Source organism: Dasypus novemcinctus, chromosome 20 (assembly GCF_030445035.2).
Source record: "Dasypus novemcinctus isolate mDasNov1 chromosome 20, mDasNov1.1.hap2, whole genome shotgun sequence".
Lineage (NCBI taxonomy): Eukaryota > Metazoa > Chordata > Mammalia > Cingulata > Dasypodidae > Dasypus > Dasypus novemcinctus.
This window is the reverse complement of record NC_080692.1, coordinates 41,282,135-41,297,330: the sequence shown is the minus strand read 5'-3', so window position 1 is coordinate 41,297,330 and position 15,196 is coordinate 41,282,135. Positions and strand designations below refer to the sequence as shown.

At 42.0% G+C, this 15,196-nt stretch overlaps 1 protein-coding gene across 3 annotated transcripts in view; it reads right to left on the bottom strand.

The window, feature by feature from the left end:
* Positions 1-6,184, bottom strand: part of AEBP2 (AE binding protein 2) — a 153,638-nt gene extending 147,454 nt beyond the window's left edge. Inside the window, exon 1 of one of the 3 annotated variants that reach the window (XM_023583027.3) lies at positions 5,357-6,184. In XM_023583027.3, the coding sequence (XP_023438795.2) occupies positions 5,357-6,021 (665 nt within the window). In that variant the 5' untranslated portion in view covers positions 6,022-6,184. The remainder of the gene's footprint in view (positions 1-5,356) is intronic. The other 2 variants (XM_004473227.4, XM_004473225.5) reach the window with 2 other exon arrangements.
* Positions 6,185-15,196: the final 9,012 nt, after the last annotated feature.

The following is a 15,196-nucleotide window of genomic DNA, read 5'->3' as shown; positions in this document are numbered from 1 at the left end:
TGGTAAAATGTTAAGTAATTTTATACAGTAAATATTTCTAAATAATGATTATTATGTATATAAGACTTTTTACAAAATATAAATACAAAAATGAACTAGAGACAGAAACAGCAGCAGCTATATATAACAGGGAAAGCATAGACATTGAGAGGTGATGAGTTTTTTGTGTTTTTTGTTTTTTATTGCTACTGGAATAATGAAAAACGCTCTAATAATGATTGAAATGGTGAATACACAACTATATGATTATACCAAATACCACTGATTGTATACTTTGGGTGGATTTATGCTTCACTAATATGTATCAATAAAATTGATTTGTTAAAAAAAAAAACAATACCTGATTATCCATTTCAGATTTTCCATGCTCACACTCGATTTTTTAAAATATGCTTTTCATAGAAATATACAATTTCAGAGTTGTCCAATCATTTAATATTATGGACCTCTGTATCTCCTCTAAATCAGAATTTAAGTTAGATCAAACTGAGAATCTGATAAAAGCTGTTGACATCGTCTCAAAAATGTCCGCATAAAAGTTTGCATACAATCTCTAAACCTGACCAAGTATTAACTTATAAAGAAAATAAGAGATACTACAACTTTATCAATAACATTTCAAATAAGGGCACACTGCTAATTAAGTACAACCACTGAAGGCCTGAAACACAAGCAATTAATGTTTAATTAGATTTATAACTTTACTTTTCTTAAACTGGCAGTTGGAAAAAAGATGACTTTAAACTCCTCACTATCAAATGATCTAACCAAAGGCACCAGTTCCCTTAAGTGAGAATGTGTGCCCTCAAAAATACCATTTACAACTGGAAAGATGAATCAAACATTCAAATAATAAGGATATTCAGAATAATTCAGTGCTTTTTTTTTAGGTTTTAAAAACAATTCCGTGCTCATTAACAAATTATTTCCTTTGGACCTTAAAACATCCTAGTGGTAATACCTAACCATGTTTTGTAGTTAAGGAACAAAGTTTCAAAGATATTACTCAAAATAATATACCTAGCACTACTAAGATTTGAATCGTGTGCTTATACTCCAGATTAGACTCTTTACACTCCAACAATAATCTACATCCCTCAAGCTACAGTACAGAACCATAAAATATATAAAAAAACAGTATGAATACAAATGTGAGAATTTCAAAGTAAAAGAAATTAAAACCAAGTTAAAGAAGGCCAAGAAAGGACTCACTGTGGCATTTTAACAAGTTTTGAAGAGTTGTCTCCGTCAATAAAAACTTGAAGCAAATATCATGCATCAGGAAGTATAAATAAAAGCAGGAAAAGTTTATCTAAGTGAAGATGTATGAAGAAGAAAAAGGAAGCAGGTATAGTTAGGTCCTAAAAAGGCATTGCAGTTTCCTCCTTGCTCTCAGACCACTCCCTGGGGGAAACTATCTGCCGAGTCATGACAACACATCTCCTATGGAGATGTCCAGTTCATCAGTACAGAGGCCAGCTGCCAAGAGCAACGTCAGTGAGCCACCTGAGAGCAGGATCTCCAGGCCCAGTCAAGTTGGAGGGCTGGCAAGGACCAAAGCCCTTTACAACCATCCTCAGGAAGACTGAGCCAGAACCACCCAGCTAAGCCTCTCCATTCTTGACTCTTAGAAGCTGTGTGAAACGAATGTTCGTTATTTTAAGTCACCAAATTTTAGGTAAATTTCAGACACAGCATTAACTAACACAAAAGGTAAGATATGAAATATTGTGCAAGAAGCTATGGAAAAACCTACAACTTTAAAAGCCTAACAGTAATATGCAAGATGGATCCTGTGGGAACCAATCTGTCTTTCTACTTCTCACAAGACCCAGAAAAGGGTCTTGGGAGACCTTATCCAGAAAGGCTAAGTGGTCAAAAGTAAATACTTGTGCTTGACAGGGAATCCACAAAAGTCCCCAACTGTTTCAATAAAGTAGTCTTAACGTTTCTTTTTATGTATTTATATTTTATTAGATAAGTTGTAAATTTACAGAAAAATTATGCATAACTAATGTTTCTTAATTCTGTAATACTGATCGCAGTGGTGAATGCACAACTCTTAAGTATACCAAAAGCCAATGAATGTACACTGTAGATGGACTATATGGTATTTTTTAAATTATTGTTTTGTTTTGAGCCCAGAGCCACCCTTTCTCTAAAGAAAGTTACCCACCTCCCAAAAAAAAAGTTATCAAAGAAAATTGAGACCTATTATATACTTTTTCCTCAATTTAATCAAAATGAAAAGGTAGCTAAGAAAGGGATGCTGGAGATTTATGAACTGCTGTTTCAGAGTTGAAAAGGGTATTAGTGAAAGGGAGTCCCATCATGAAGTATGGACAAAATATTACTGATTTTTCATAAATATATTTTATTGCCTCATCCATACATATCAATCATAACTTCAATATGCAGCCTTCCAGTATTAATCTGACTCGAAAGTTTAGTCTCTATACCAGAAAAAGATCTTGACTAGCATACTACTAGGAAGCTGGGCAACATAAACCAGTTTTCTCAGTGCCAAAGCAACTTTATGTCAAAGCTGCCGATCTATAGGGCTGGAAGTCCAAATCCTGGAATGCCCAAAATGGCAAGGGCCTCCTGGCCTTTGCTGGCCATTAATTTACATACTATATGCCTTCCCTATCAACCTTCCTCACAGAGTTTTCACTTGACATCTGGATTTATCCAGAAAGGCTAAGTGGTCAAAAGCGTCCTTAGCTTCTTTTTCAAGTCATGATTTTATACTACAGTTGGAGGAAAAAACAACATAATACTAAGGAGAAATTTAAAAAACCAGAGGCTGTTATTATCGACTTACCTACATATATTAAGAAACTGAAGGTACTAAGCTGATTCAATAGCTAGAACTAATTTATGAACTGAAAACAATTTTATAGGCATTTTAAATTTGCAAACTCTTATTTAAATGTTAACTTAACAGTTAACTGGAAATCATCCTAAAGGAAAAAGGTGGCAACTTTTCAAAAAAGTAGTTAAGCTAAAGTTCAATGTTAAAAAAAATTTACTTGTAGTTGTCTCACACAGCTAAATATTCTCCCCAAAGGAAATTCTATTGCCTTTATAGCCTAAGTAAAAGTAAAGTTACCTATTATTTTTAATATTTTCTAAATTTACCAAAATAAGCACATTTACAGACTTAACTTGGTTTTGAATAACTTTCTCCTGGGGAAAATCATCAATTTTTTTTTATATCAAGCGTCATTTAATCATTTGATAAATTACTCACTTTTTACTACACAACACTTAAAACACACTTGCAAGTGACAAAATGAAAACACCACCTTAAGTCACAAACTCTAATATCTAAATCTTTGCCTTTAATTCTTTTAAAGAAGGATCTTAAAAATACTTAATAAGAGATTCCAACTCTAAAGCATTTCAAATAAAATCAAAAGTACAACCTAATTTCAAAACCTGAAGAGACACTGTAATAGAAACAACTAAGTTTTAAGCATAATGTAATAGTCACGTCTCAAATATTTTTTAAAGTACTTGAAAATCATGATACCCTTCAATCAGTAACAAAACTAAAGACTTCCTACCATGAAATCAATCTATAAATACCCATGCATGGGTGTAATCTACAGGATAATTTATAAGAATTGTGGATCCTTTTCAAATTGAAACAATTCTGGGGGGGGGGGCACCTTAATGGTAATAAGAGGGCATTTCAGAATTAAGATAAAGACCACCAACCAGTTTCGTTACTTACGTAAAGCTTTTTCATACAATAAATTTATTACCCTGAAAAAATATGTAAAAATTACCACAAAATTTTGCAATCTCTAATATTTAAGTATTTTTAAAGAAAAGTATGCTTAGTTATCTAAATTCTAACCACATATATATATGGACTTGACACCAATCTTACTCCTGCCTCTGAAGGATGACTGTAATAACTAGTCAAATAAATTACCTAACAGATAGCACATGAAGCCAAAACTCATACTTCCTGAAATATTACTTTACCAACAATTAGTTGTCTCCTAAGGAGATGTAGTGGAAGAAATTAACTCAAAAAAAAACAAAACCTGACATACACAATTTGCTACTTAAGGTGAATTATTCTATCTCGTGATGTGATACTAGACAAAGTAAATGAGAAACAAAATCTAACGCTAGATTTACAAAATATTCAGACCTTTTTATTCCCTGTAACATTATCGAAAAAGTTATTTTTAGCAGTTAATCCAAGATTCCTGCAAAAACTTTAGAACACTTAAACTCAATTCAAATCAATATTGTTAAAAAAGTCTACTGTTCCCTAAAACATTAGCAGAAGATTTGAAGGTTAGTGTCATTATTTTAGAAGCGTAATATGAAAGATGCAGTTCTCTTTTTTGGAAAAAGTACACTAAAAGTTCAATTAAAACATGAAATTTCCAAATGGATCAAGGTACTGTTAACTAGAACATACTATTAAAATAGTTTCTCCAAATGTCCTAAAAATATTGGCTGCATCACATTCTCCACGTTACTCCTACCAAGCTTTCGAAAATGAGACTCATTCCATCGTGGGCCTCTCCCACACATGACTTTTAAAATCATCTAAAATCGTGACTCTCGCTTTGCAGGATTACTATATAAAGATTTTAAACGACACACGAATAGGTTGTACCTTCAAGACGTATGGTTAGGATTACTACTCTGATTCCACAGTTTTTACAGAACATCAATTCATTACATTATTCTGTAACTTATACGTTTTAAACTTTCTCCCAGATTTGATCTCAAAATGGAAAAGTATTAAAATCACTTTGGAACGTTGGACTTAATGAGGAATTTGGAAAGCTCTTGTTAAATATAAAAGAATACTGTCTTTTTTTTTTTTTTTTTTTTTTTTAAGTAGAGAAAAGTGAGAGTTGGGGTCTCCTTCCTGGATAAGGAAAATTACGTTAAATCCAGGCGTAGACCAGCCATGTTGGAAAACACTTGTCAATTATAGTTCTGACAAGTGTTCCCCAACACCGGTGGAAGCAGCTAACCTTGCGTACCAAGGTATACTCCAAGGCCGCCCCCTCCTCCGCCGGGAGATCTGGACCTGTATGGGGGGGACTGTTTCCAAGTTAGAGCGGTTCTTAGGCCCAGAAGGGGCGCAGAGCCGAGGGGAAAGAGGGCGGGCCGAGGCGAGTTTGGGGGAAATGGTCCGAGAGTTCGAGGCCGCTACCCCGCGGACAGAGGGGCGCGGCAGCAGCCAGCGATTTCCGAGCTGGGAGGCTGGGGGAGGAGCCGAGGCTCGGGGAGCGCGGGGACCTCACCGAAAAGTCCCTCGGAGGGGCCCGCGAGGGCGAGAGGAGGTAGGAAGGAGGGGACGCCGCGCTGCACTGACCTGTCCTCCGAGTCCATGCGGCTCAGAGGCTCCCCATCCGACGACATCTCCAAGCTGCCTCGCCGGCCCCCGGAGGTCGCACTGCTTCCGCCTCCCCCGGTCCCGTACCCCTCGTCGCCGCCGCTGGAGACGACGCTGCTGCTGCTGCTGCCGCCACCCCCGCCGCCGCCCTGGCTGCCCCGCGGTCCCTTGGGCTCCTCCAGGCCCTCCTTGCCGTCCCCATCCCCGCTGCTGCTGCTGGCGGCGCCGGGGCTCAGCGAGCGCGTCTCGTCGCTGCTGCTCCCGCCGCTGCTGCCCACCAGGCTCTCGGCGCTGCTCTCCTCCTCGGCCCCGCCGCTGCTGCTGCTCTCGTCCTCCTCCTCCTCGTCCTCGTCCTCCTCCTCGTCCTCCCCGGCCTGGCTGGCGCTCTCGGGGCTGGGCTCCGACATGGTCTCCGCCTCGCCGCCCCCCACTCCGCCGCCGCCGCCCCCACCGCCGCCGCCGTTCAGCAGCAGCGCGGCCACCGCCTCGGCCTCCGCCTCCTCCTCCTCCTCCTCTTCCTCCTCCTCCTCCTCCTCGGGGGGCTCAGGCCGCCCCCGCGCCGCCGGGCCGGGGCTGCCGGGAGGCAGGGGGCTCAGGCGGGAGAGCTCCTCCAGGTCGGCCATGTCGGCGAGAGCGGCGGCCATGGCGGCGCCTGCTCTACCTCCACCTCCACCTCCTCCTCCTCCTCCTCCTCCTCCTCCCCGCCGCCTTCTCCCTCGCTCGCCTCGCGCTGCCTCGCCCCCTCCCGAACGCCCCAAACTCCGCCGACGCCGCGGCCGAGCAGGAGGAGGGCCCGCGGCCTGCGTCAGCCGGCACGCGCGCTACGGAGCCCGCGCGGGGCCAGGCGCGCGATCGCGCGCTCGCACGCCGGGCCCGCTGCGCGCCTGCGCGGAGACCCCGGGGGCCGCCTCCCCGCGCCGCAGGTCCGCGCCCCGCCCCGCCGGGGGCTGCGCGCCTCCTTGTGGTCCCGCACGCCCTCCCGCAGCGCGGGCCGCGGAGTGCCGGAAGCCGCTTGCGCGTGACTGCCAGCCGCCGAGTGCTCCCCAGAAAGTCGTTCATTCCGGGGACGTCGGGGGCGTGTCGTCTGGTGCTGGCGCTAAGCCTAGGGGGACCTAGTCCCTGGCCTTGGGGAGCCTCGGTTCAACCGGGAGAGGCGTTAAAAGGAGCAGAAATAAATCTACACGTTACTAAATCTGTGTGCGCCACAGAGCGCCACAGGTTTAAATCCAACTTGTGATTGAATACTTCTAGTCTTGGTGAAATTGCGATCTCAGGGCCTTCACCCTCGAGGTTTGAGGGCGTCAAACTTTCTAGGTCCTGAGCCCGCTGAAAAGAATGGTGTACGTTCTTACAGAGTTTTAAGATGGCACCTACATTTTTTTCCAGCGCGTTATAAATTCTGCTTCACAAAATGCAATCGTCGCCCTGTTTAAAATGTAGGCAGTGGACTCCGATACCGTGGGGATTTAATACCCCCAATAGCCACTTTTAAAAATACACGAACAGTCTCTTTTGTACGGGAATTTTCCATCTTTCTTTTAGCTTTTGGAACTTACTTTTATATTCCACATCCCCTCCAGAATTTTATTCCAGTAAAATATTTTCTTTTATTGATTTCATTATCACGTTTCCCTGTAACAAAAATGTGTATACAAATTGAAATTTAGGTTTTTAAACTTTTCTTTTGGCCATAAGAGTCGTAAGTGCTATTATTACAAATGACCAAAACATTTGCAAAAATTTTTCTTAAGTATTAAATACAAAGGTAAAATTTGGGGAGGAATGCATTTTACAGCGATGGAGTTGAACGGATTTTTATTTTAATCAGTGGATGACTATTACTAAAATGAGAAGGAGTTCATCAAATTCTATTCCAAGTTTTCAATTCCATAGATGGAAATATTGAGAAAACTTGTTCGTAGCAAAAAGTAGATGCAAACGAATAAAGTTCTATTATAGCAATGCCACTCAATTCTTTGAACTCCTTCCAAAAAAAATCAAAGAGATTAACTAAAAAAAACAAACATTTTAATGATCTTTTAACTGACAATGTTGATTAGGTTTTTTCTACTTTGATGAAAGTAACTGAAAATCACCTGACTTAAAGGACGTTAGTCACTCTCATTCATCATTCTTCCCAATTGTCTCTTCTTTGGTGTCCTGGAGGTTTTTGCAAGGTAAGGGGGTTTTGCCCTTGGGAAAGATTTGGGGGCATTTTTGCCCCTTAATAAGCTTTGAGACGGGTGTGTGTTAAGCCTTTTGTGGAGTGGGAGAGAGCAAGTGGAAAGGGAGTCTGCCTTCACCTTGAACCCAGGGCACATTTGTGAGCAGGTCATTTTAGGGATGCCTATCTGAGCTAGCTGAGGATCAGGGACACTACTGCTCTAAAATTGAGTCTCTGGGCTCATTCACATCCTGGAAAGGGCTTCCCGCACCCTGAGTGCCCTGGTAGTACGCCCAATGCGTAGGCCTTGGCATACCTGCTCTAGGCGATGTCGCCTCCAGAGAAAGCAAAATAGTAAAATAATAAAAATTGATACAAAAGCGTTATCGCTTACCTTCACTGCAAGACTCCATTTTAACCTCAAAGCCGCTCTGAGATAGATGAGTGTATTATCATCCTGTCCTGTAAACTAAGAACTAGCCAATAGTTCACACTAAATCACCGCTTCTTAACCTTTTTTGTTCCACGGACCCCTTTGCCAGTCAGGTGAAAACCACGGACCCCTTACTATTTAATAACTAGATCACACCCACACCAACACATCCCCACAAGGATAATGTTTTTTTAAATTTTCAATTCAAGCTCACGGACCCCTTGTTAGGAACCCCTGCTCTAAATAGTGTGTATTGAGGGCATATGCCAACCTCTGTGTTAATCACTGGAGATTTTTGGCAGAGTTCATCAAAAAAGCTTCAGAAAGATTGTTAAGATTTAAACAGAAATGTATATAGTGAGGTATAGGATCCCAACATGTAAGTTTAATTCATTTGTGCTGGATTTTGAGGAGCGAATAGAATTGGGGGGGATTCTAGGACTGAGATGCAAAAACAGATAGGCATAAAAGTGTATTCTAGACAGGGTTAATTATCACAAAAAAGCAAAGCTGGAAAGAGTGCAGAGGCTGAAGGACAATGAGTGTATTCTGAGGTATTTTAATAAAGGTGTGATAGGATTAGAGCTACGGTGCAAGGCTATTTCATGCAGAGGAGATGTGGTGAGGCTGAAAAAAAGTGAATGGAGATTAACACGTGGAAATGACAGTTTTCCAAGCCAAGAATCAGTGTTCCAGCTACAGTATTTATACTTGAAGATTAAGATGACCTATCTTGGAATTGACTTTTTGGAGAAAATAATAAGTTTTCCATCACTGTGGAGATTGTTAATTGTTTTTGGGGTTGTTGTTGTTTTTTAATTGCAAAAGTTTTTAAAACTTTAAAGAACTGCATAATAAGGACTCATGCACCTATCTAGAGTCGTCAATTATTAATATTTGACATATATGTCCTCTCTCCTTTTCTCTCCTTTCCCCCTCTCTCCCCCTCCCTCTCTCTCTCCTTCGTCCCTCTCTTCTCTTTCTCTGAGGTTTATCAGCTTTGGTTGCAGACCTCACGACTCTGCATGTATCTCCTAAGCACAAAAGCTTTCTCCTACATAACCACAGTGTAGCAGTCTCTTTATTACACTCTTGAAATTTCTATCGCTAAAGTGTTTAGATGCCTCCGTTGATAGAGTTCCTTTAGGAAACACCAGGTAAAAGTTGGAAGATGCCGCAGCAAGTCACAAACCTAAGGCAAAGCCTTCCTTTCCTGTCTGTGACCAGGTAAGTACCAAAATTAACTTCCAGAAACTTCGCAATTTGGCAGAGTAATTTTATGTCTGCTGAATCTAATAAGGAAAAAAAAATTGAAGCTTATTCTATGTCAACAGTTTTTTTTTAAGGATTTCATTATTCTAGCAAGCCATTTTCACTCTATTTTACAAAATATCAGTCCTTTGGAAATTAAAAAAAAAGCAGCTCATACTTCACAAATCAAGAATCACTGTCCTACAGTTCTTTCTTTTCAGCTCAAAGGATGTGTGATTCTATACGTAAGTGTACATTGCCCGATAATACTGCATAAGAGGTATCTGGTTACAAATATTATTCAAATTCATCAACTACAGTAACTCATGAGATCAAATTAACAAGAATAATTCAAATTTCACTATCTTTTGTACCTACCAAGCCTACTTACAGTTAGGACACCTCCACCTTCCAGCAAAGTGCACCAGAAAATACTTCTGGGATCCCAGGTCACTGTTCTAGACACTGTGAGCTCCTTCTAGGAGCTGTGACACCAACAGCCCAAGCCATGGCGCAGTCTGAAGAAAGGGAGATCTTTGTACTGACATTGTTAGGGGAACCCCAAAGCAAACTGCTTAGGCCCAGTATTTAAGACAGTTTTCAGTGAAACAACTCTTTATGCTTTGCTCAGGAGTCTGTCTCTCCTAGGAATCCAGACATGCTTTCATGGGCCTAGAATGGCGACAGATTTGAGTAGCAGCTACCCCACACTGTATTTATTACTCCCCATCCAATGACTAAGTCTTTCTAACAGGGCTTCTCTGTCCAGTTCTTTCTTCCACTAAAGTTGAGTTCTGTTCCAGGAAGCAGCCTCAACTCCCGGGTAAGCAAGTTTCTTTCAGTCCTGTCTCACCAGTTTGCCAGACATGCCCAGGCACGCTTGAATCCCAGTAGCATACCCAGTTTAGATTCAAGCCGGAATTTCTGCTGCACTGCATCTGAGATACTCCTGAGAAATTCTCTAAAATATGCAGCTATATCGTGTTTTGTCCCTTCATTTTAGGTTCCTCATTCCGTGTTGCTTATCATAGTAAGGAAAATCATAGCAGCAAGATGACCTCATTCTCTGACTCTTGGATTAAAGAAAGTATGCCTGAAAAGATATAACCGCTTATAAATGACGGAATGATAGGATCTCGAAGCAGGAAAGAATTAGAAATCTAATGGAAGCTTTCCCATTCTGTAGAGTGTAATCCACCCAAAACACAACTAAATAATGGCTTTATAGGTTTTGAGTTAAAATCTCTTTCACTAGCCATTTTGAGACAAAATTGCTTTGGCTGACAACCTTTCACGATCAGTTCATATGTATGCATAGGATTTTGAGTAGTTTCTCATTTTGAATTTAGTAAAGTTTTCAGTAAACTGCAGGTGAGAAGTATAGGTATATTAGTCCACCAAAGGGATGCTTATGTAAAGCACCAGAAGCTTTTGGCATTTATAATGGGAACTTATTTGGGGATAAAACGTTACAGCTCCAAGACCAAATCAAGACATCAATAAAGATGCTTTCTCACCAAAGTCAGCTACAGTTGATCCCGGTGTGCTGCCACGTGGTGAAGCAAGATGGCCGCCAGTCCCTGCGAGCTTTCTCCTTCCCCTCTGCACTTCTCTCTCAGGCTCAGCTGCTTGGCTTTCTTCCTGATTTCAGCCGCAAGCGGGCATAGGGTTTGTCTCTCAGGCCTTCCTCTCTCTGCTGGCTTAGGACTCGTTTCTTTCTGGACCTTCTATATCTCTCACAGCCATTCTACTCCCTTCCCAATTTCAGCTGTAAGCTATAGACAAATGGCTCATCCCTCCCCCAGGCCTCAGCTGTTTGAGCCTTCTCCTTTCTGTCACTTGGCAGGATCAAAAATGACAAAGCTCTCCCTGTGTGTCTGTCTTAATGTGGGAGTGTCCAGCATGGGGGCAGGGACTCAACCCGAGTCACACCCACTGAGGCAGTCAAATGAAAAGCCCAAAGCAATCTTAACAGATAATCTAATCAAAGGCCCTTCAACTGAACTTAATACAATCAAAGGGTCTCACACCCAGAGGAATAGATAAGTTTATAAACATAATCTTTCTCCTTTTGGGATTCATAAAATAACCTCAAACTACCACAGTAGGCAAAAGGTGAAATGGGAGTAACATAAATACTTTTTTTTTTTTTTTGCCTTTCCTTGTCTTTTTTATCAGATTTGTTAATCAAATAACTTTATTCCATGCTCAAAACTCTCTATTATTAAAATTGAATTTGACACACTAGTTATTATAACATACCAGTCACAGTACCAGTTAATACTTTATCCATCAAATCCCAGGGAAGGAAGGCAAATATCTAAATATGTATATTTGTGACGGTTTGGAGCTATGAGCTATGTACCCCAGAAAAACATGTTTTTGAACTTAATCCATTTCTGTAGGTATAAGCCATTGTCAGTAGTGCGGTAGGGAAGGCTAAGAGAAGGGAGATAATTTGGCAATAGAGGAGGACCAACCAAAAATTACCCTTAGATAACACCTAATCACAGGGGTAATCACCCCACCCAAGGCCTAGGGCTCAAGGCCAAATGCTGGAAGATGCCAGATGACTAAAGCTCTCACCATTACCTGACTACCACAAGCTTCACCGACCCCTCCCCTGGGAAATTCCCACTCGAAGGAATACAGAGCCAGTAAAAAATTGTAGTTTTCAAACAAATGAGAACATTAGGACTTACCAGTCCTAATTTACATGGAGGGGAAAGAAGGGGGGAGCCCAGCCCTAATAAAACAGTACCCCTAGCCCCAGCAGGAGCAACTTGTGCAATTCATACAAGCACGCCCACACTCCCATCTTGAGTTGATATTATTACTTTACATTAATTTCTCCTGCAACTATTTGACTAGTCCTTAAATTCTTTCTCATGGCTATGTCAAGAACCCTCCTACCCCAGGTCTCCAAGACCTTCCAGGGCCTCTCCAACATCAGTAGGACCTTTTGATGAGGTTACTTCAGTTAAGGTGTTTGACCAACTCAACCAGGATAGGTTTTAATCCTATTATTGGGGTCCTTTATAAGCAGAATAAAATTCAGACAGAATGACACAGAGGGAGCAGCCAGAAGCCGAACACCAATGGATGTTCAGAAGGAAAGGGAGAGGCCAAGAGAGGCCACCATGGGCTTGCCATGTGATAGAGAAACTAAGGACCACGGACCACAGTCTTCTTGGGGCAGTAGTGCCTCGATGATGCCTTGATTTTGAATGTCCCCTAGCCTCAAAACCATGAGCCAATAAATCCCCATTGTTTAAGGCAATCCATTGCGTGGTATTTGACAAAGCAACCAAGAAAACTAAAATAATATTTAATGAGTACAATATTAGAAGTTTTTATGGGAAGCAGATGTGGCTCAAGCAATTGAGCTCCCACCTACCACATAGGATGTCCCAGGTTCGGTTCCTAGTGCCTCCTGGAGAAGATGAGCAAGACAGAGCTTGCGCCATGGGCAGGCACAGTGAGCCAATGCAACAAGGAGACACAAAGAGGAAAGGCAATGAGAGTTACAACAAAACAGGGAGCTGTGGTGGCTCAAGTGATGGAGCACCTCTCTCCCATATAGGAGGTCCCAGGTTCAGTTCCCGGTGCCTCCTGAAGAGAAGACAAGTAGACACAGAGAGCATACATCAAATCGACACAGAGAGCAGACAGCGAGTGCAAACACCAGGGTGGGGAAGGGATTAATAAATAAATCTTAAAAAAAAAAAAAGTCTTTCAGCAGTATTGATGAATTAACTTGACTTTTAGAAAGCTTCAGGCCAAATTAAAGAAACCACCTCCCTTTACCTAAGTATACAAGTCCTCATGATATCTCTTTTGACTACTCACCTTATTTGTACCCTTGTTTTTACTGCCCTTTCCCCCTTTCTCCCTTATTTCTTTACTTGCCTTTGTTTACCTTGTACATCTTGGTAAATTAGCTCAAATTATTTTTTAAATGAAGTGAGGTGGATTTTTGCCAGGGGAATACTGTTTTGTTTTGTTTTGTAGAACCTGTTAATCCTCCTTCCTCCTTCCCCAGCACCACACTAGCTGCTGGGCAGGTGACCTCCCAGTCTTACTTGCTATCAGGTATGGCCATGTGACTAAGTTCTGACCAGTGAGCTGTGAGTGGAAGGATGCCGGTCCTCATTAGGAGGCTGCCTGCCCTCCCTCCTCATGCTCCTCCTGTTCCTGTACATGGGCAGAGTCACAGAAGTGATGGTGGGGGTGGGCCAGCCTGAACCAGATGACAAAGGCATAAGAGAAGGAACCTGGGGAAGTGGATTTGGCTCAAGAGATTGAGCTCCCACTTACCATATGGGAGTTCCCAGATCGGTTCCCGGGGCCTCCTGAAAAACACAATGAGACAGCAAGCTGTTGTGGTGAGCTGACAAAACAAGGAGACACAAAGAGCAAAGACAATGAGAGACACAATAAAGCAGGGAGTAGAGGTGGCTCAAGCAACTGAGTGCCTCTCTCCCACATGGGAGGTCCCAGGTTCAGTTTCCAGTGCTTCCTAAAGAGAAGCCGAGCAGACACAGCACACAGCAAATGGACACAGAGAGCAGACAGCAAACAAAACAATGAAGGGGGAGAATAAATAAAAATAAAATCTTTTAAAAAAAGAGAGAGAATGAACTACCTGTACTGCTAGATGGCCTCATTGTGCAATGCCGCCCATCCCCATTGACTAATAGCTCAGACCTTGGTAAGTCCAACTTCTTCCAAATTCTGATAGTTTGGAACTGTATGTATCCCCAGAAAATCATGTTCTTTCATTTTTTCCATACCTGTGGGTATAAACCTATTTAAGTATGACCTTTTGATGAGTTTACTTCAGTTAAGCCATGGCCCAGGGTGGATCTTAATCCTCTTACTGCAGGCTTTTATAAACTGGATGAATACAGAGAGAAAGAGAAAACCACAGAAGTAAGACGCTGAAATCAACAAAACCCAGCCAAGAAGGGAGAGACCAGCCGACACTGACATGTGTCTTGCCGTGTGACAGAGGAACAAGGATCACCAGCAGATGGGTTTTGGGAAGAAGACATCGCCTTGATGATGCCTTGATTTGTACATTATCACAGCCTCAAGTGTAAGCTATTACAGTCCCATTGTTTAAAGCCAACCCACACATGGTATCAGCTTTAAACAGTCTAGCAAACTAAAGTACAAACCTATACACTTTCATTAGCCAGTGGAGGAAAAAAGGTTATACGATCTGCTCGTGTCAAGTTGAGAAAAGCCTGACGCTCCTTCCTCAAGTACACCTGCAAGCGTCTTGAACGAGAGGTTTCTCTAAGGGGGCCACAGCAACATCCCAACAGCAGGCTCAGCCAACCTTCTATTCGGGTCAGTGGGCAGAGGCCTCCACTAATTGAACTGAAGGCATTGGAGAGGGATGGACCCTATACAGAATCAAATGGAACTTAGACCTGTAACGTAATAGGTTGCTGGATAGCAACTTATTCACAATATATTGAGTACACTGAGTGCCTACTATGTGTCAGGCGATGCTCCTAGCACTGTGGATATAGCTATGAAGAAAGCAAGTAAATATCTCTGCTCTCCTGGAACTTAAACTCCAGGCAAATGTCCTTGTACCTCACTCACAAGAGGGTGACAGGGCTGTGTGATCTTTGTAGCCAACCCGGTATTGGGGACGTCCTTCATTTCACTAGTAGAAATGTATGCCTAATGTCCCTTGTGTAATTAATGAACCTTCTGGTATAAATTTCAATAAAGATCCTTGAAGTGCTTAAGGAGTCACCTGGGGATTTGGGATTCCTGATTAGGGCACTTCAAATTCTAACGAACCACCCCTGGAGTGTGAATTCCTAATAGGGTGCATCTAATGATAACTAACCTCCCCTAGAGTGTAGATTAAAGTTAATTCACACACAAGTATATTACACTGTTTATAATGAAGTATTTTAAAGCAAATTTATAACAGAGACAATATCACAAC